Source organism: Pteropus medius, unplaced genomic scaffold (genome assembly GCF_902729225.1).
Source record: "Pteropus medius unplaced genomic scaffold, Ma_sr-lr_union100, whole genome shotgun sequence".
NCBI classification, from domain to species: Eukaryota; Metazoa; Chordata; class Mammalia; order Chiroptera; family Pteropodidae; genus Pteropus; species Pteropus medius.
In genome coordinates this window covers 17,877,080-17,899,347 of record NW_024349799.1, presented here as the reverse complement: position 1 = coordinate 17,899,347, position 22,268 = coordinate 17,877,080, and the positions used below count along the sequence as shown (strand labels likewise).

The window sequence follows — 22,268 nt, the reverse complement described above, 5'->3', positions numbered from 1 at the left end:
TAACCTGGGAGCTAAGCTGTCTTGAGTTCAGTGATGCTTCTCTCCATCTGAAATCTGTTCTTGTATACCTGAAAGCTTTCCGCCGAAGACCATAACTTTGATATATACCACTGTACTGTATCAGTTTTCTATGGCTACTGTAACAAATTTCCACAAACTTCGTGGCTTAAAACAACACAAAAGTCCTTATCTTACAGTTTTAGAGTTCAGAAGTCCAAACTGGGTTTCACTGGGCTAAAATCAAGATGTTTGCAGGGCCAGTTTCTTCTGGGAAATTCTAGGGGTGAATCCATTTCCTTGTCTTTTCCATCTTCTAGGGACCATCCACATTCTTTGGCTTGTGGCCCTACTTCCAATTTCAAAGCTGGCAATACCAGGCCAAGTCTTCTCACACTGCCATCGCTGCTTCTCCCCTCCCTCTGTTACTTTTGAAGACCCTCATGATTATGTTGGCCCCACTCAGATAATCCAGGATAATCTCCCTATTTTGAGGTTAATTGATTTGAAAATTTAGCTCCATCTGTAAATTTAATTCTCCTTTGCCATGGAACCTCATATAGTCACCGGTTCTGGGGATTAGGATGTGGACATCTTTGTTGGGGGTGCTTGACTACTACCATGGCAATTTCACCTGGGCACCCAAGGAAGTGGCTGAGGCAGACGTTGAGCTAGAGAAAAAGATTCAGGCAGCCAGTCCTAGAGTTGCTACTGGGACAGAGGACACTGTCAAATCAGCTTCTAATCCACAGAATTTACCACAAAAACAGAAAAGCAAGACAGAGTAAATGCAGGAGAGGAATTTAAACCACGCCCAAATCGTTCTTCCTGCTTTTCAATACCTTATCTCCCCATAGTCGGGGGTAAAACATCAGACACACATTTACACTCTTAGTTTAATTCTCTGAGCCTCAGTTTCCACATCCATGTGTTAGAAAAATAATATTTGATATTACCAGAGTAACCGCTGATCCCCAACTAACAAGGCAAACCAATTGATTGGCGTGTTCGGTGTGTTTGCACCATTCACTGTGTTTATTACCGTCATTGACTTAATTGTCCTAACCAATGAAAGCCTCAGTTTTTCAACTTGCCTGAAAACTAGGATAGTAATAATCCTCACCTAATGGGCTGCTGCGAGGGGAGAACAGCTGGCGCATGCTTCTCGTAGGTCCTCTCCCTTCAAAGGAGTCACCCCTCCCTCTGATAATTAGTCTTTGCCTACTTATCAATTCTCCCCTCTCTTTCTCTCTCTCTCTCTCACTCTCACACACACACACACACACACACACACACACACACACACTTCTTTATACTTCTTATCCTTCCCCATTTTCCTGGCTACAAGCAAGCACGGACTTGCCTCATCCCAGATGAAACTTCCATTGGCCAGCCGTCCCCCTCTCTTCATTGGTGAGCTTTTCTAAACCCACAGCCCACCTTCCTCACTGATCAGTGTTTGCATTTTGTCTTCTAGACTTACCACCTGTCAGAAGCTGAGCTACTGATCACTCAAATGTCACCAGCGGCCTCGTAGTTCTCACTCTCTCTAACCTCTCCGCAGGCCTGATTTGGCATGAGGCCACCTTCTTCTCCAGGTAAGGCCATGCTGTGGCATTACACTGAGCAAGCCCCCCACTGGATTATAAACTCCGGTGAGATAAGAAAGCAACATGCCTTTCACTTGCCTCCAGATACTCAGAGCCTGAGAACCTGAAACATAGTGGGCTTTTAATAAAGCCTAATATGAACAGAGTAACAAATGAACCAAATGAACCTATAAACACCTTATCCCATGGCTTGCCTGCTGAGGTTCCACTCCAGTCCCCTCTGGTGACTGAGATGCTGATGAGGGCCCCCCACATTCTGGAGAGAGCCAGTGCATCACCAAGCCAGCAGCTCTGTGAGATCCCCATCGAGATCTCATGGTCCTGTTGTTCCCAAGTCCTTTCAGTGAATGACACACATGAGAGGAGGTGATCACTTATAAGAAGGGGCCAGGAATAATAGGACCTGCTCTGTTCTGCCATGGCCCTTGGCCATGGGGCTTTACCCCTTCTCCCTGAAAACCCTGAGTTTAGAGGCCTACCTGTTTTGTTCTATGGAAGTTCTGCTTATTAAGAGGATGGGGAGGTGTGAGTTCACCAGCGGACCTCGGACCTCCTCAGCCAGGTCACAGCCACTGAAAAGTGATGAGAAAGCAGTTTTGGATGGAAGAATGAAAGTAAGCATCCTAAGGCCCCACCCGCAAAGCATTCTCAGAGTCCAGACACTAACGACCAAGAAGGAAAAGTCTCATGGGCTTAGGTCAAAGAGGGAGTCAAATATTTCCTAATTCCAGTGGTGTAGAAGTGGATTCTTTTAAACTGAAGTAAGACAGCAGGATTCTGGACTCCAGTTCATCCCCTCCACCTGTACAGACTGCATATGGTTTTATCCCGAAATTCCCAAAGGCAAGCCCATCTGACTCCAGAGGGGATTCATGTCCCCATGGTCATCACAGTCCAATCTCATGTAAAGAAAGTGTCTTCCTCCTTGAACATGACTTTAACCCTACAAGGTGTGATCCTGGCCTATGAATGCTCTGAAGCATCTGGTCCCTGTGAAGCCCCTTGCATTTTGTGGGTGCCCATCGTCCATGTAGGTGTGTTGCCAGCCCAAGTAAATTATTTCTGCTGCTGGATTCCAGTCCTTGATAGCAGGTTCATCTCTCATCATTCCCTCACATCTTCAAATAATAGACTTGGACACGCTGACCATGAGCATCTATATCTCTGTTTATCAGGCCATGCCAACTACCACAAGAACTCCTCTCAAGATCCCAAAAGATTATATTTGTTGAAAACAGTACAGGCTTGTTCCTAACTCCTATTACAGTCTAATGAGCAGTCCTTCATGAGTCCAGGCTCCCTCTGTGCTAGGGTCTCACCATCATCATACTTATAACTTCACTGACACTTTAACATCATCAGTGGATAGACAGGAAGGTGACCACACAAAGTGTTTTAGGGGTGAAGCCTGGAAGTGTCACATATAACTCCACCCCATTTCACCAGCCAGAGCTCAGGCATATGGGCCCCTATAACTGCAAGGGGAGCTCAGGCATATGGGCCCCTAAACAGACCAGCTGAGTGCCTAGGGATAAAGAGAGATGGCTTGGGTGACTATCCATCTAGTCTGTCACAAAGCTCCTTCCACTATAGTTCTAGGTTCTCAAACTGCTTTTCACTCTCCCCAGAAATAGCCAAGTTCATTTACTCATCCTGCAGAGTGGGGCTCCTCCCCAAAAGAAAAAAAGCATTGAAGTGGCATACCCCAAGAGATCTGTACCTCTAACCCAATGTTCCCATTCCAGCAGCCATCCTGATGAGCTGGCTTCTGCACACTGCCTGAAATTGGTTCCCATTGAGGGCAGCTGTTCTTAAATTAACCAAAACAAGGCATAGAGGGGAAGGAGAGTTTGGAGAGACAGCTGATGGCTTCATTGAACCAGAGGAAGCCTCTTTGCTGCCGCTATTCCCCTGCCAAGCTTCCGCTCCCAGTGGTCCAAAGACTGTCTTTCATGTTCCTTTCTCAGATCTGAACTCTGGGCCATTTGCAAGCCCTGGGAGATGGAGCCTTCTGATGCTGGCCCCAGGAACTGACAGGGCAGCCCTGAGGGGCTAGCCAGAGAGGCAAGTCCTAGAGGCAAGAAAAAGGCATTTCTAAGAGACAAATGCAAAATTGTCAGCAGGATGAATACAAAGTTTTGAGGTCGGTGTCACTTTTCTTACTTAGAATTCCCCAAAGGGGTCCTGAAAAGTAGCTGTGAAAGAACTGAAGACTAGTGTTGGCCGTTTGTGATATTTATTACGAAAAAAAAAGGAATCCGTAAAAGGTCGCACCCCATCACATTGGCACAAAATATGCAGCAGGCTCCCTGAGGCTACGTATTCCTCACTCCCACACTGGCAGGAGCTGCCAGAGCTACAAGAAGGCTGTGAAAATCTACCCTCACCTAGAGCCAGGGAGTGGGGTTCTGCAGAAAGACAGAGTTCACAGAGATTCAGAAGGCAAACGTCAAGCCAGGACTACTAGGGTACGGCCACAGTATGTGTGGGGGTGACCCTGAAGTGACATCATGCATAATTAGTACTGAGCACTTCTTGTCATGGTAAGCCTGTCTAAGTACTGTACGTACATTCACGAATTTAATCCTTCCAACCGCCCAGTTAGGTAGCAACTATCATGATCTTCATTGTACAAATGAGAAACTACAACTAAGAGAGGTTAAGTAACTTGCATAACATCACACAGCTGGTCAGTGGTCAAACTGGGTTAGGAGTCCACATCTGTCCAATTCCAGAGCCCTTGCTCTTAACTTTCATTCTATGCTCACTTCTGGTGTGGCCCTTGAGATAGGACAGGTATCACTGAGATGGTCTCTGAGGGACCCCAGGAAACCATTATGACAAATGAATACTAACCACAGTCAGATTTAATTTGACAACTAAATTGATGGCAGCAATGGTCTCAATGTCATATTCAAGAGGACAGCCAAGAGGACCACTGATAAACAGTCACCTGAAAATCACTACAATGTCACCATTCAGTGGATGGATGTCTAAAAGATGGGACAACTCCAGGCCAAGCTATAAAAGATGGTGGCAGCAAAACAAGAGTTCTACTCTGGGGTCAGAAAGTTAGTTCTGGTTCAAATCCCAGCTCTGCCATGATCTAGCCAGGTAACCTTGGACAAGTCACTTAACCTCTCTAGCCCTCAAAGAAAACATGGTGGTGGGAGAGGGGAAGGGTGAAAAATTCAAAGATTATGAGAAAGATTACATTACATAGGCAGGTGCATGAGTAGAGATTTAATAGAAAACCTATAACACCCATAATTTGGGTAATTTGAGGAAAGGTTTTATAGGGGACTATACAAGGGTGAGGGCAGTACACAGCAAAACCATAAGTGCTGTACCCCTGACCGGAAAGAACACAGCCCTGCCAACGCCTTGATTTCAGCCCCACAAGACTTGTTTTAGACTTCTGACTCCAAGAACTGTAAGATAACAAATGTATGTTGTTTTCAGCCACCCAGTTTGTGGTGATTTCTTCCAGCAACCCCAGGAAACTAATACAGAAAAAGCTGGCTACGGATGACTGCTCTGACAGGAGTTGTGGCCTTCGGTCAGGCCAGGGGATCCCCCCAGAAAGAAAGCTGGCCTCACTCTCCCAGCCCCCAAATTCTACTGGGGCTTCCACTGAAAGAATCTAACTGGCAGGCAGAGGGAGCCACTGCTATGTCCATACAGATCAGCTTCTGAAACAGAGTACAGAGGTGGAGAGCAGATCTGAAGACAAACAGGAGAACCAAGCACCCCTTGGACTCACCCTACTCTCAGAACAGAACTCCTCAGTTTTGGGGTATAGAAGGTAGACATCCTTCCGGAACTTTCTGGGAGGAGGGGTCTTTCAAGGGCCTAATAGCCACCATTGATTCCAGTCTGCGAGGGTGGTCAACCCAGATACCACCAGCCCTCGTCCTGTCTTACCCACCAACCCCAGCCCTGGCCACCCCTCCCTCATGCCACACCATTCAAGGATGAGATTCTACTGGATGAGAGGCACTCCCAGGGTCCCAGGCATCAGCTAGTCTGGCTGTCACTCCTAGCTTGGCTCTGGCCAACTGATACGCCAAGTGTCAGATGTAGACATCTTCAGGCCCTGCCCTTGGAAACTAACATCCACAGGCAAACTTAGCTGAAACCTACAGCCTGGCACTAGCCAATATGGCCAGTGGGCAAGTTAGGAAAGGGTTCCCCACCCTCAAGACACTTTCCTGCCATCTACTGGGAACTTGTAGTAACTACACATATCTAAGATGACAATGGAGTAAACATTGCAATTGCACAATGCACAACTTGCACAACTGGAAGTGGGGGGCCGGTAGCCTTCCACAGAATCCTCAACACAAATGGAACAGTGGTGATGATAAGGTGGCTTTTTTTGGATAGTTGTCTGTCTCTCCAGCCCCCATAAAAACCATCATCAATGCCTCCCAGCAATGACCACCAAAAATATACCTCTAGGTAAACACATTGGGCTCATGATCTGTTGCAGCGAGATGTACTGTCATGTTACATTCCTACGAAGCTCAAGAATGAGTAAAACTACCGCGTAGGGTCTACGGTCAGAGCGGGCTGGGTGTGTATATTTATTCTAAGCCTGCACTGCTGATATAGTAACCTCTAACCACACGTGTTGACCGAGCACTTTGAATATGACTAGTCTGCATTGGGCAGTGCTGTCAGTGTCGAAACCACTTTAAAGACTTAGTGTGAGAAACAGAACACAAAATAGTTACTAAGAAGTCCTAAATTGATTACATGATAAAATGATATTTTGACCTATTGGTTTAAAATTGATGCCATTTATTTCTTTTTTTAATGTGGCTACTGGAAAATTTTTAAATAGCTTTGCAGTTTGTATCAGGTCCCTACTGGACAGCATTACTCTCAACCCTTCCTGCCTGGGCCCTTGTGGGAAGCTGGTGCCTCAGATATGGGCTCAAGATCATTCTGCATTAGATTATAGTAAACTGGACACAAGTCTGCTGGCTGATGCCATCCCCTCTTTGAGGGGGAACGTAGTTGGGACATTTTATAGCTTCGGCAGAAGGTTTAACTTGTTAGGATACAAGAGTGTTGCACAGGAAGAATTAGATCTTAAAAATCCTCCTTTCTCCCACTTCTCCCTCTTCCCCCTCTTCCCCCTCTTCCTCTCCCTACTTTTCTTCTCTTCCTCCTCATTCTCTCCCTCTCTCTCTCCCTTCTGCACATTTACCTCATTCCTCTCACTTACCAACTGGCTTCCCTATCTCTCACACCATGAGAGGGGAAATATGGTGTCTGACTGCTCCCCAGTTATGCTGCTTACATGTTCCCATCTTGTGGTGAGAGAGACAGAGAAATTGTCTGCCTCTGTCTCCGAGGTCTCTCTCCTAACTAACTCCTCAAGAAGGAGCTGGCAGGCCTGACCACGGTCATGTCACACCCTGTGCTAACCAGCTACCAGAGCGTGTGTCTTCATGTCTCTTCCTTCTTAAGAGGCTGGGAGATGAGACCAGCAAAAAGGCATGCAAACCAGGGGCCTCATAAGACATGTAGAAGATTAGAGTGAGGGTGGAAGTTTAAAAAGAGCAGGAGATTCTATAATGCCACTCAAAGGTAGGAAAAAAATGGGATGAAAACAGAGCCGCAGATTGCGAGTAAGCTGGTAAATCCTGACTGGGAGTCAACAAATTCCATCCCAGCCCTGGGTCTGTCAGTGACTGATGGTTGTGACCGTGGACATGTCCCTTCTTACCGCTGATGGTTGTGACATGTCCCTTCTTACCACTGAGCCTCAGTTTCCCCATCTGCAAAATAAAGTGTTGGACTAGATGATTCCTGTGGGTCCTTGCATACATAAGAATTGAGATGTGTTTTTCATAAAGAAAGTAATTCATTCAACGAATATTTCTGAGCCCCTGGTACCACAAATCAGGTGTTATTCTAGCTGCTGGGGATACAGCAGTGAACAAAACAGGCAAAATTCTCTGATTTGTCACCCTCAGTAAAAGCTGCCAGCCTTAAGACTGCTGAGGGGATACAAATGCTCCTCTGCGTCTTCAAATGATATTTTTATTGGTGGCAAGAGGAAAGGTGAGATTCTTTGTTCATCAGATTCTCACACTAATGAGAATACCTGAAGTAATGGAGCAATTGTAATTAGGCCAGGAGCTCTGCACACTCAAAACGACCATAAATAAGAATGGGGCTTTACCTAACCATTCCATTAAAGCCCCGAGAGGGGGAGGGGTGGGGAGAGAGGCTGAGCAGGGAGCAGCCCCCTCCCAAATAGCAGGTACTCGGGATGGGAAAGGGTCAAGATGGCCCCTCACCTGTGGCCCATTCAATCAAGGTGAAATCCAAGGCTGAGTCTCCAGTATGAAACTCGGAAAGCCCAAGGAGGAAGAGTGAAAAACAGGCATTGGCTGACAGGGACTACCATGTAGTCACCACGTAGACGGCTGACATGGTGGCAGGGCTCCTGCACTTTCCATGGAGAATCTATTATTTGAAGGAAATCAGAAGCCAGGGAAGGCCCAGGTGGCCCCTCAGTCCTTAACTCTCTCCACCCTCGCCTGCTGCCAGGACCCCATAAAAGCAATGAATGGCCTTGTAGGAAATGAAAAGAAATGCCAGCTACACTCTGCTTAGTTTGGTTCGTCCTCACTACTGCCACTTATTGAGCACTGGACATGCAGGTGAAAGGATGCCAAGCTTTGGATCCAAGCCGTGTGTGTCAATTCCAACCTCGGCCACTCACAGCCGTGTGACCCAGGCAATCCTCAACCCCCCTGAGCTGAGGCTCCCTTGCCAAGTGGCGCGAACGCTGCCCATCATGAAGCAGGGAAAGGCACTCAAAAAGGGGCACCTGTGAGTCCCCAGGCCTCCTGCAGAGACCGTGCCATTGAAGGTTGAACTGTTGGCTAAACACATCTGACTGTGGTTGCCTGGCCATTTTTCATGAACTAACAGATGCTTGCCATAGCATCAACCTCGGGATGCACGCCAAGCCCTTAGATGTCACTTCTGGCTGAGCCCTCTCACAGCTGGCAGTTCTGCAACTGAGGGTGTCCTTGCCTCCTGAGAGGGGCCCGTGCTCTACTGGGGCAGAAAAATGCTGACTCTAGTCCCTATTTGCCGCATCTGGGCCTAAATTCAAATTTCGACCCGGCCACTGACAAGCTGGGAGACCTCTCAGCCTCTCTCAGCTTTCCTTTCCTCCCTCCAGCCTGGGGGAGACCTGACACCTGACCAGAAAGGCCTTGTCAGAAAACAGGGCCCACTCAAAGGAGGGGTTGGGAGAAACCGTGTCCTCTCCTCCACGCAGATCTCCGACTGGAGATTCTCTCCCAGAACCTCCAGAAGGAACACGGCCCTGCTGACCCATTTGAAGACTTCTGACCTCCAGAATTCTAAGAGAATAAATCTGTGATGTTTTAAGCCATTAAGTTTGTGGTAATTTGCTACAGCAGCACTGGGGGACTAAGAAACCTGCCGGGGGATCCCTCTGGCCACCCAGCCCCCTCTCTGGTCTTGAGGTCCATGTCAGCTCTAGCTAGACAGAAGTCAGGAGGGTGGCTCGTACCTGGCACCAAATGCCTTGATTAACCAGGGGCGATTCTCAGAGGGCAGGAGCAGGCCAGAGGGGGCCACAAAGCCCACACAAGCCCCTTTCACGTTAACCCTCTAACTGCTCCCAAACAAAGGCCACGGACATGCTCTGGATTTCTCCCTAATGCAAGTTTCATATTTTTTTCTCCTTCCCTTTTTTTTGTGTGTGTGATACCTCATACCTGTATGTGGACTGTCTGGTGAGAGAGGCACCATAATGTAGAACAGAAAGCCCCAGGCCAGAGATCTGGAAACTTGGATGCTAACCCTGAGTGTAGCCCAGCTTCGAAGTGGTATTAGAAAGTTATTGCCTTTCTCTGAGCCTCATGAGGCTCCCCATGAGCCTCATGAGTTTCCCCATCTATGCATGGGAGTGGGACTGAGGCCTTGGTCTACTGGCATTCTGATTCCATGGTCATGAACAGCTCCTTCCCTGTCACCAGCCAGCCTGACCCTGTAGGAGTAGGGCCAGTCAGGGTTGGTGGAGAGGTGCCACATCTGAGACCCAAAGCTTTCTCTGGAAGATCCAGCTGACCCCCAGCTCCCGGCTTAGGGACTTGTTCTCTGCTGCCCCCTGCTGACCATTTGAAAACAAAGGCTTCCAGCCGGATCCTTTGCAAAGATTAACAGCTGAAAGAGACCCTCAGGAGATGCTCCCGCAAACTTCTGCATCCACTTGCCCAAAGCTGGCCAGCCAGGACCTCCCTGGAGGCTGCTCTCAGGGCCCACAAGGAAGCCAGTGCTGAGACTGGAGTCCCGGATGGAAAGACTGCCTGTTGGGGGGCCCTGAGTCAGCTCCCTCCATTCCTGCATCCATCTCCTCTGCACTGGTGAGACGAGGTGTAAGATGCTTTTCTGAAAAGTGGTACTGTTGTCCCATTCTCTGCCTTTGGGTGAGAGTAAGAAAAGGATGAGATGTTTCTGTCTCTCTCTCTCTCTCTCTCACACACACACACACACACACACACACACACACACACATTGCATAAGAGAAGCACACTAATAAGTAAGAAGTGTGCTTGACAAGGCAAAAATTACCAGTGAGAAGTCCCACTGACAAGGCTCCAAGAGGGCCACCTCCAGAAAGAGAAGAGATACTGCAATACCACGGTTAAGAAGGGGCATACACCTGAGGGCAGGTCAAAAGCACGTTATTCTTTGTATCCACCGTAAAAGGAAGACAGTCAATTAGAAATGCTGGGACAGGTGAGGCTGCGGGAAAGCTGACTGATAGAGTCGTGAACCAAAATGTGGCTTGATTTCAATCCACTGAATGACGTGTAAGAAGGAATTCCTGGGGCCTTTCTAACCGAAATGTCCCTAAGGACAGCTCCAGCTTGAAGGAGAGAAAGGGGATCTCTAGCTGTTTCAGTTCAACACCTCCTCCGGGTACTGATGCCACACACTCCATGGGTGTCCTGGCCCCCACCCCTTTTTTTCTTGGGCTCGCAAATGTCCTGGGGCATTAGGAACGGAGACTTGCACACAGGATGAGTTGGACAGGGCCATGAAGTGTCCTGGGACACATTCAGGCATCCATCCTGCTGGGACCACGGATAAAGTGAGATTCTTGCTGTCCCCAGAAAAGGGGTGACTGGTGGGAAGGCTGCATACAGAAAATAGACAGGATAATGGAGGCTGGGAAGTCTGAGGGCAGTAGTTTGGTCCCTAAATAATGCCCCTGTCACATTCTGTATCTGCTTCAGAGCCACAGTTGAGGCTCTGGCAGATCAGACACCTCAGGAGCAGGGGAAGGCCCTTCTGCTCTCCTCCCCCAGCCTCCACCCTGCCCGCCCCCTTCTCCAGCTCAGGAGCTCTCTCAGGCCCCAAGACGTGCCTCCCTTCCTGCTTCCGAAGGTCATAATGATCCTTTCCTTTGATCTCTAAAACCTCCTCCTGATTCTCTCTCAATAAACCTGGATGGCCCATTAGATACCAAGCCTGGATCAACCAAAAATTAACCTTTTTTCCTGGCCAGTAGGAGAGCTTAAACCTCAAATCTCCTAGTGCTCCAAAAGCAGGAAAGGAGAGAAAAAAAATAAAACACTCCTCCCCACTAAAATATCCACTGCCACTCCCAATGCCATGAATATCCTCAATCTGTGGCCTGGGGGTTAAGAATTTGGAACAACAGAAAAAAATGCAATCACAGCCTGTTGTAGGTCCCTGCAGAGAAACGCACTCACAGGGCCATTTCATGTAAATGCCATTTATTAATTTTCAAATTCTGGAGTCAACCTTTGGACAAAGCACAGAAGACCGAATTTCGGTTACAGACAGAACGCAGATATTAACAGCCGTGAGGGCGGAAAAGTAAAGGTACATCAGACTGCCAGGAAAGAGGAGGTAGAGGGGGCGGGGAAGGGTCTCAGTGCTGCCACCCTCATCCTACACAGGAGAGTCAAGGGGATTCCGCAGAGAGTTCTAGATGAACTGGATAAAGTTACAAAAATAACCAAGCAAAGAACCAAAACTGTTACTATCCAAAATCGGAAGAACGGTAAAGAAAGAATGAGAAATCATCAAAGTGTTAAGTTCTCATTTTTCATTGACATGGAATAAAAATGACACGTGTAGAAATTGTGATTTCAACATATTATTTGGAGATAGAGAAAAATCACCAAAAGAGTAAAACACAGGGTCAAACCATTGGCTCTGGACTAAGAAATGGAAGATATGGGGCAGGAAACTTCACTTTTGTTCATAAGCCCTTTTGAGTTTTTTGCGGGGTTTTTTTCTTCCCTACCATGGACATTATTTTGATTTTTAAAATTAATTTAAAAATTTAAGAAGTGACACCCAAATCCTCGTCGACTGAACCAGAAGTGGCCAGGCCATCTTCTGGTTGCCCAGTACCCGGCTGTCTGGTGGGCGCAGAGGGGTCAGAGCGGTGGTGGGTGCCCTGGTGGGAGGCACGGACAGGGGCGGCCAACATGTTCCGGCAGCGAAGCCGCTCCTCCTCCCGCTTCTCCTCCAGGCGGCTCTCCAGCAGTCTCAGCTCCCTGTGCACCGCCTTCCGCATGGAGGGCTCCAGCTCGAGCACCCTCTCCAGGTCAGCCTTGGCCTCCTCCTCGTTCCACACCTCTGAGTGAGCCCGGGCCCGCAGGTAGTAGGCCTTCACGATGCCTGCGGGGAGGACCAGGCTGGACCAAGCTCCCAGCCCCAGAGGCAGCCCCCACCCACGGGTCCTTCCTTACCAGCTTACAAAATCCTTAACCTTGACCGTGATCTTTAACTTCTCTGTACCTCCTAAGCCTGTGTCCTCCACTGTAAAATGGGGGGGATAATAATAACAGCAGTTCCTACTCTTCACCCTTGGGTGGACCCTTCCCAAGGCCTAATAACTGATCTTATATTTTAACTTTCTATTCTTTTTCTTATAGTGGCTTGCCAAATTGTGTACACTTCAGGCCCTACCCCTGCAGCTATCCCATACGGTAATTACGCAGATTAAATGACAGGACGAATGCGGAGAACTGAGTGCCTGGTGCACAGTAAGTGTTTGATGTTGTTGTTATCATTATTTAAATACCATCTTCACATACGTAATTGTGGTCCTGCCTTAGCTATGCATCACAGATACAAGTATTTACTTAATAGTGTTCTCTATATTGATGGGCCCTTTTTTAAAAAACCTGTTTACTGCTCCACACATCAACAGGTTTGGCAAGCTACTTATATATTTGTCCTAATGCACATTAAAATAAAATACCTCCACAAGAAGCACTGCTCATGCATCACCGTGATACGGGTACAGACGTGGGAAGCCCTGCTGGGTGCAGGCAAGGTTTGGCACCTTGACAGAATCAGAAGAGTGCGTGTAGGTCTGTGCGGGTGATCCTGCAGCTCTGGCCAGACCTCGACCCCCACCGGCTCCTGACCCACCTCGACTGCCCACCTGGATGTTGCCGAAGGATGTCACTGGTGTGCTCCAGCACCTCGTAGTACTCCTCCCTCTTCAGCAGGCACTGGCAGTAGTTGAGGATGAGAGTGTTGATCATCTTTTCCAGCTTCAGCCACTGTGCCTCCCAGGGTTTCTCCTACCCGTGGAGGAAGGTCTGCTGTAAGCTCAGGCTGCTCCCTGATACCTCCCCTCCCCCATGGCCCCGGCCCAGGCAAGGCTGCTCCCCTAATGCAGGGCAGCCTCCCACCTTGGTCTGCAGGTTCCTCAGGCAGACAATGGCTTCCTGGTACTTGCTAGAGGCCTCCTCATAGCGGCCCAGCTTGAACAGCCGGTTTCCTTCTCCATGCAGGATGGGCACTGCCTGCATCCTCTCTGTGTTGCTCAGGTTCCAGGTCTCCCTCTGGTACTCACTTGGGGCCTCCACCTGGCCCAAGAGCTGAAGGTCAGTGAGGTGGGGCCCCGGTGCCTGCACCCTAGCAGTAGGGACCCCAGCACACCTCACTGAAGCCATCTCTGCATTTTCTATAGTGAGATTCCGCTGGCACAATCATGCTTGCTGATCAAACACATATAAACAGGGGAAGAAAGTAACAAGATCCCAGGAGCCCTACCCTAAATCAGCAACTTTGTGCAATTAGGAAAAGGCAACACTTTGTCAACACACTTTATTTCCAATATTCAGAAAATTGCCCTAATACTCATGTCGTTAGAACAAGACACTTCATTGCCATCTGCTGGAAAATAGTCAATATAAACAATACAAACACGCAATGTCTATAATGAGCACCTTAGAGGTGATGCCCTCGTGCAGCGTACAAACCACACACCTGTTCAAACAGGACCTTTGGCAACACAGTTCTCTTCTTTATTTGTTTTCAACCACATATCCCTCAGGCTGAGCCTCAGCCTTGGCCATAGCTGAGCCCTGACCCTCTCTCACCAGCAGGTAAACATAGGCTATCAGTCACTCTGGGCGAAGGGATATGGACAATTCCATGATGCCTCTCCCACTATTGGAGAACCAGGTCTCAGCCCACAAACCGGGAGGACTGGGGATGAGGATATAATTCTAAACTTTTGAAAACAAAAATGGAAGTAGAGTACCAATAGAAGTAAAATGCCTCCAAAATGAAAATGAATGACATTTTTTAAAAATTGGTCCCAAATAGACTTTTCTCTGGGAAAAGGCAAGGTCAAATTCTAAAAGGGGGTCAAATTCTAATTCTCCTGTGGTTTATGAACGCTTTCTTGTTCTCTAAAGAGAAACCGGGTGATGGCCAGTGTCGGGTGGGGCTGGGCTCCCATAATGCCCACTGACCCTGGTCCCTCTCTGATGCTGGGACAGCCCTCTCTGCCTACATCCCACCCCACGAGGCCCCACCTGCAGCAGCTCAATCACAAAGATCAGAGGCTGTGGCTCCCTCTGCAACTCGTCCAGGTCCTCATAGCCCAGTGTGTGGTAGGCGAACATGTTGGCCAGCCCGCATGTGTGCACATGCCACTCAGTGGGATCCTTGCCCTCTGCCATCTGACGCAAGCTCCGGGACAGGATGGGGTAGACTCCTGTGTGCTGGGGAGAGACAGGCAGATGGCATTGGGTTGTCTATTCAATGCCAACAGGACGTCAGAGAGCCCCCACTCTGAGCCTCTCCACCAGGAATCCTCTTGCCCCCCTGCACCTGGCTATGACCACCTAATGCTCCCAACATACCTCCACCAATAACTGCAGGTAACTGTATGCCAGGAGAAGTACTCTACATCTATTAGCTCTTTCAGTCCTTAATATGACCCAACCAGGGAGGCACTACTGCTATCTCCCTTTCACAGATGAGGCAACTGGAGCCCAGAGAGGTTAAGTAACTTGCTTAAGGTCACACAGCTAGGAAATGACAGAGCTGGGATTCAAACCCAGTTCCAGACGCCGCGCTCCAGCCACAATGCCATGCTGCCTCTTGCTGGCCCTTGCAGTCAGCTCTAAAGAATTTCTCTCCCTGAGTCCATAAAGCCTGTGACTCATGGGGCTGGAGAAGGGGGCTCTTCCGAGAGGGCTGCGTCGGCATCCTGACAGTGCTGCTGGTTAGCAGTGAGCCCAGGCTGCCAGCCCTTTCCGAGCTCTGGACCCCTCGGTTGCACCAGTAGCAGTGCTGTTGTAGGGATTAAATGAGATGGTACAGATGGATATAGGTCTGGCTCACCACAGCCAGCTACTGGAGCTGGGATTGCCACCTCGAGGAGGAAGAGGGCTGGGGAAATCAGCCTCTTACCCTAAGGCCAGACTCGTGCCATTCTGGGCCTCAGCTGCCCCATTTATGAGCTGGGAAACCCCACGGGGTGGTCTCTGAGAACCTCTCTCCTTGGGTTGGGTCCTGACATGGCCCATCTCAGGCTCACACATGACAACTCCAGTGAAGACACACTGTTGGGAAGTGTGGGGGCAGAAATGGTTCAGCTTGGCCTCATGTCACCAGCATGGGGATGAAGGTCACCCTCTCCCCTCCCCCAACAGCCAGGATCAGCCCTGAACGCCCTCGGCTTCTTTGTGAGAGAGGTAACCAGATGGCAGTTAAGCCTGTTGGGATTAAGGCTGGACCGTGGGAGGGAGAAGCCCCTGGGATCAGCTTGGGATGAGGAGGAGGCACTCCTGGGCCTGGCACGGCAGCCCCCACCTCACAGGCCCCTGCCTCCAGCCAGCCGACTGTGAGCTGTGGACGCCCGGTCAGTTTGTTCTTTGTCCATGGCCTCAAAGGCCTTGTCCAGCTGAACACCTGCCACCTGAGCACTGCCAAGGCCTGGTCAGCACGGCAGACTGTGCAGTGCTGCCAGGAGTGGGACAAAATTCCAGGAAGGAAGATAAAGGGCAGAGAAAGAGTAGAACTCCAGAGTGTCCCCCTCCAGCCCTGGGCAGCACCTCAGAGGGAGGAAAGAGGGTGGAGATCTCTGCTCTGTGCCCTCCTTTGAGGCCCTGCTTGCCCAGCTGCAGGCCAGAGAGGCAGCCAGAGTCACAGGAGGGTCTCTTTGGAGCTAGACTAACGCCCTTGGGATTTGCTCGGCCTACAGGGCTGTGACTGAGGAAGTGGATGCCTGGGACCACTGCCCCTCTCTCTGGTTCTGAATGAGTGGCTCTATCTATACTGAAGGTTGCAAACTGGCATGCTACTGGCCCTATTCAGCTCACAGACTGGTTTGTCACATCCTTCACATTGTAGTTTTTTGTTAATTAGTTTCCAACATATGAACACTGAAAGAGTTCATATGCTAATGAAGATTTTTGGCTTGCCTCAAAAACTCAGAATATCCAGCCACAATGGATCTGCCCTTTTCACATGTCAACCATCCAGTGTGAGCTGAGGGGCAGCCGCCTGCTTTGGATGGGGCAGATGATTTCCAGTCAACCAGGGCTCCTGGTCCCTTGTGGAATTTGAGTTTGCAACCCCTGGCCTCACAAGACTGGGCACCAGCAAAAATGCCACATAGAGACCAGTGTCCAGGGGACATGGGAGGGAGTGCGGGACAGGCAGAAATGCATTTCAGGGCAAAAGCTCCCAGAGCCCCTGACTGACTCTGTCTCTTTGGTTTAAGGGAGGAGGAGGAGGGAGGAAGCCCTATGCCCCTGCAGAGACCTAAACTTCAAAGTGATCCAGTGAGCATTGTCCAGGCAGAGGGCTCTGCAGGGAGTGAGGAACGGCCATTGCTGGGGGAAAGCCAGGCCTCTTAAGTCCTTTGTCAAATACACATGATTCCCCTCTGATTGTTTAGTCTTTCCAAAATTCAGATTCTGAAGTTGAGAGATGCCTCATAGAAGAGAGAGGCCAATGAAATGAAACATGCAAAGCCTTTTTCCACTTCCTGTCCTGGACGCTGCCTCTCATCCCACTTCTAGACCTGGCAAAATCATATTCATCCTTCAAGACCTCTTCTTGAAGAAGTCCCCCTAAAACTCTAAAGCAGTTAGATGCCCCTCTTCTGTAGCCTTAAAACACTCTGTCCTCACTTAATTATGTCATAGCACCAGCTGCCCTGCACTATATTTACTTAGGTGTCTGCTCCTTCTCCAGAATTCAAGTTCTTTGAGAGCCAAGGACTTTGCCTGTTTTATTCCTAACATTCAGCACAGGCCAAATCTGGTGCCCAGTGAATATTATTAGATGATAGATAGATAGATAAATAGATAGAGATAGATGATAGATAGATAAATAGATAGATAGATAGATACTTATTGATGGAAGACTGGATTATGAATAATATTGGTTGAAAGAAGGGATGGATGAATTGATACCTGGGTATATGGATAGATAGAAAGATGGATAAATATGGATGTGTAGGTAGGTAAATTATTCAAGAAGGGGTGTGTGTGTGTGTGTGTGTGTGTGCGCGCGCGCGCGCGCGCGCCATCATGGCAGCTGTGAGCTGGAAGGAGATGTGGGGGGCTACTAGAAAAACTAAGTGTCACTGTGGTTTAAAAGTTACCAGCCTGTGAGATGGGCAGTGCACTCATGTGACTATTGATGTGGCCAAAAGAACACAGACAGCACAGGATCAAAGAGCCATGCCCACATTACGAGAATAACAGCAGCTTGTGGTTTTGCAAACAAACAAACAAAAATCAATCAACCAATCAATAATCTATTGACAGCTTTCTATGTGCTCAGTTCTCCTCTATTAGAAAATATGCGTGGGAAGAGGGGGCCCTTGTGGTGACCAAGCCTCTAACATATCGCCTAAATTACAGCTACATATGGGTCTCAAAAGTGCAGGAGCTCCTAATTGTAAGCAAAGTCAATAGATATCATTTTAAACTAACGGAAAACACAAGCCAATTTTCTGAAGATCTAACTTGTTAAAATAAAACGTATTTTAAAAAATAATTAAACATAGTCTTAAAAAATTTAAATATCAGAATGAAGAATGATACAGGGACTCGTACAAAGGAAAGATGTTCAACTAATATCTGCTAAGTGAATGAAGAAATGAATAATGCATTGGGTGGGATCCCTTAGTGGTAGAGGACGGCATTGCATGCTGACTCTACTAGACGTTATAGAGAGAAACAGACATTGGATAATGAGCGCGGGGGGCGGTCTCCACCCCGATTCTGTTCCTTAACTTGTTCTACCCAAAGCAAATTACTTATTTTCTCTGAGCCTTAAATCTCATCAGTAAAACAAGGGAGTTAGTCTCTAAAAATCTTCTAGTGCAATATAATAGCTTCTATTTTTCAGTCCCTGTACCATGATTTGCCCTAGTATGCATCATATCATGTAACTACAACAGCCCTTAACATAGAGATTTGTTTATTTGTAAATGAGATAATATATTTCCAGAAAGAGAAAGGACTTTCCCAGGGTCACATAGCTAATAAATGACAGCAGAATTCAAACTCAGGGCTCACTCACTCTCTCCCTCTCTCTCCAATTGCTCTTTTGAAAGGTCAGTGGCCCCTGATAAAATAATGAGTCTGGGCACCCGCCATCAGTGGCTGCTAAATGCATTAGGTGACAGTCAAGGGAGAGCTTTGTAACGGCTAGATCAGGCTGTCAACATTTGAACCCATCAATCAATCCTATCATCACAATGAGAGGTAAGCAGACATGGAGTGCCTCCCAATGGGAAGCACACAGCACGATTTCTAGAAAATTTAGGGGGGAAGGTGGGGATAGTGGAACATGTTAGACAACTCCATGGCGAAGCAATTAACAAAATCAGAATGTGGGAACTTCTACAGGACAAATGACCCCGTTCCTCCAACAAGTCCATGTCAAAGGGAAAAAAAAGGAGTCAAGGCCAGAGATTAAGCGAGACCTGAGGGATGCAGCAACAAAGCTCTGTGCGTGGACTGTGTTTGGACCCTTATTTGAGCAAACCAACCACAAAGAGTAAATGAGGCCACAACTGGAGAAATTTGAACAGTACTGGATATTAGCTGATATTAAGAAGTTATTAGGGGGTTTTAAAGATGTAATAGTGATACCAAAGTCATGTTTTTTTAATAGCCTTCTTTTTGTAAATACAAATTTTAGTATTTACTGAGGAAATGACGTGGTGTCTAGAAGGTGCTTTAATGTGAGATGAGGAAGCGATGTGGGTGGGGAACAAGAGGACGAAACAAGATCGGCCGTGGGGTGATGGTGGCTGGCATTGCATGGCGAGACCTTGGAAATTCAGTATACTTTTGTCGACTTTTGTATATGTTTGGAAGTTTCCATAAGAAATGTTTGTTTAAAGGTCAGTGAGTTTTGCCGTTTCCACCCGAGCCACAGAACAAGAAGGCTAACTTATACAGGAGATTTGTAAGAGTGCCATAAATGTGAAAACAATTTTGCAATGTTGGTTGGAGTGGAGGGGAGGGCAGAAAAGTGACTAGTGGCCGAAAGTCTCCAGCCTCTAATAATCCTGTGCAAAAGTGGATACTATGAGGTGGGCAGGCTCATCCTACAGGGCACAGCACTGCTTCCACATCCCAGCAGCCAGCCACAACACCGACTGTCACTTTAGGGGTTAGTTTTGGGGGGTGAATCTATCTCCATCTTTACAATGGCAGGGAGTGAGGATGCAGGATTTGCCTTGCAGAATTTTGTTTTATCCCCACTTTCCAGAAATATAGCAGCCCTGCAAGGTGGGTAGGTGGGCCCCGTAGAAAGGAATGGGCCGACACAGCCTACTTACGATAGTGTCACACCAGAACTCGGCCACCTCGCTGACCCGCATGGATGTCAGCAGGATTTCCCAGACCTCCAGCTTGAACATGTTCCCAATGATAATGTGCATCGGCTGGCCCACCTGCTTGCTGTCATCTATCACTGTCCGCTCCTCGTCGCATTTCATGGTGCGGAAATGGAAGGTCACCTGGTCACCAAGAAAGTGGACCCCTGGTCTAGACACACCTCCCACGGCCCAGCAGAAGTCACCCAACTGTCACCAGCTCTCATGGCTGTCCTCAGAGGTCAGCTCGCGCAGCCCCAATGAGATGCCTCAGACCCTGAAACCATTCCCACCCTCACTCTCCCAGAGACGAGGCATTGATTCCCCATAGAGGACACTATCCCACTCTAGACAGGTCTGTGGGTCAGGATGTCCTTCCCTAAACAAGCCCTATGTCTGAGGCCACAGACCCAGCCACTCCACTATCTAAGGAAACCTACCAGAGATTTGTGGACAAGCACCATGATCCCTGAGGGCCCTTCCTTCTCACTCAACATTTGGGGCTCCAGAAAATTCCCAAAAGCCTTCCCCCACCCCATGCTGAAGTTTAATTTGCAAAGTATCAAAAATGCCCAGTGAATGAGCACCAGTTCAGAGCTTCCCAGATGTCCAGGGGTTGATAATTCCAGGGAGAGCCCACCTGGCCATTTTTTGGCAAAGCTGAAGCCTGTTTGCAGTGCCACGTGGCCCAGTAGGAATGCAGAGGCTTCCAGGGAGGGCCCACCTGGTCTAGGGGGATGACCTCACTCACTCGGGATCCAGTGATGAAGTTCGGGAGCTCCCCTGTGCCCCCATGCAGAATGGTTTTCTTGATTCCTTCCACATTCAGGAGCAGAGCAGCATCCATGGCTGTGGGTGGAGGGGGTCGGCTAGGCAAGGCCGAGATAATCTCACCCACAGGAAGCCACTCAGGCAGCTGAGACCTGGGGATTTGCCCTGCTGGGAGGGGTGCAAATAAGAGGAGTAAGGAGGGGTAGTGCCCGAAGCTGGCCCCAGGCTGCTCCTCAGGGCCATTCAGGCAGCCTAGCCTTCTGCCCCAGCCTTCACTGCTCCTCATGGGGATGCGAGGCCCCAGCCTAATTGCCTGTCAGTTTTGGTTTTGTCCCACCCCAAGCAAGAAGGAAGTCAGCTGGAACTTTCTAAAAGAAGACAGGAGACAGGGAGTGAGCAGGAGAGAGGCCTCAGGTCACCAAAAAGGAAAAGGAAGGGAGACCTGAGCCTCTCCGCCCTGCCTGGTCCCTGGCGCTGGCCCTGGTCTCTGACTCTTAGTCCCTTTGGACCCCAGCCCAGGGTGCTGAGGCCTTTGCAGTCCCTGCCTTCCTTATTTCGTGTTTCCTCCTCCTCTCCTCCCCAAGCTCTATCTGCCCACAAGAGAATGTGACATGTGGTAGGAGGGAAGGGGGGCTGGCTTCTGGCTTGGGAGAACACAGAAACAGAATAAGAGAAAAGGGGTAGGTTTGGGGAAAGTTAAAGAGCCCTCCCCCAGCCCCACTCCTGCCTCCCCTCCAAGGTCTGGCTGGGGGCAGCCGGGCTCTCCCCTCTGCTTTGGACTTCTGCCTGGATTCCAGGCAGAGCTTATTCAGGGTATCAGGGATTGCCTTTCTAGTCTAAAGTGAAAAATCATGTGAAGACTTGGTGTTTGGCGCTACCTTGTGGCCAGTTCAAGTTTTTAAGGCTTGGCTCCCCAGGGTCCTGAGGGTAATGATTCTGAGCACCAGAAAACCTTTCTCTTCTTGACCCTAGACTGACTTGTCACAAAGAGGGGGACACAGGACCCTATCACAGGGAGAAATGAGAACACTGAACTAGGAGGAGCCAAATACGGCAGCATTCAAAGGGCCGATCCCACTGATTATTTCCTGACACGGTGGCCTTGGATGCCTCCTATCCCTAACTCCATTTTCTCAACTGAAACAGGAGAATCGACCTCTCTTGCCTCCCTCTCCTGGAAGCTGAGAGGCTTCCTTGGAGCAGCAAGCAAGACTCCAAAACCCAGCCCCCCTGAAAGTCTCCCATGAGAAGCCATTAGCACAGAGGAGGCCCAGCCTGAGCCAACTGGTCTGGGCCCAGGAACCCAGACTAGGGCGGCAAATCGGGCCCCTCCAGAACTCCTCTCTGAGTGCTCGGACCTCCAAGGGCCCCGCTCTAGGCCTCGCTGGGAGCAGGGGATCGGAGTGGAGGATGCACAGGTCCTCTTCTCTATTCCATCCTTTCTGTGGCAACACAGCAACCTAAAGCAGTCTGCATATGCAGGAGGTAAGATGTATACTTAGATGATAAAACTACAAAGAAAAATAAAAGTGATTTCCATAAAGTCCAGGGCAGGAGGGAGCACACACAGTAGGGGTAGGGGGGTTGCTCCTTCTGGGGTCCTGGCAATATTCTATTTTTTCACCCAGGGATGGTTACATGAGTGTTTGCTTTATAAATATTCACTATACTAAGCTTTATGATTTAGGTATTTT

At 48.9% G+C, this 22,268-nt stretch overlaps 1 protein-coding gene across 2 annotated transcripts; it reads right to left on the bottom strand.

The window, feature by feature from the left end:
* Nucleotides 1-11,405: 11,405 nt before the first annotated feature.
* On the bottom strand, nucleotides 11,406-20,856 carry AIPL1 (AIP like 1 HSP90 co-chaperone). 2 transcript variants are annotated; one of them, XM_039886480.1, is made up of 6 exons: nucleotides 20,528-20,856; nucleotides 19,768-19,947; nucleotides 14,486-14,674; nucleotides 13,352-13,528; nucleotides 13,099-13,240; nucleotides 11,406-12,326 (listed from the first exon to the last, which is right to left on the bottom strand). In XM_039886480.1, the coding sequence occupies exons 1-6, from the start codon at nucleotides 20,648-20,650 to the stop codon at nucleotides 11,986-11,988; spliced, it is 1,152 nt and encodes a 383-aa protein (XP_039742414.1). In that variant the 5' UTR covers nucleotides 20,651-20,856; the 3' UTR covers nucleotides 11,406-11,985. The 2 variants fall into 2 exon arrangements, with proteins under 2 accessions (XP_039742414.1, XP_039742416.1); XM_039886482.1 differs by having other exon boundaries at nucleotides 20,555-20,692.
* Nucleotides 20,857-22,268: the final 1,412 nt, after the last annotated feature.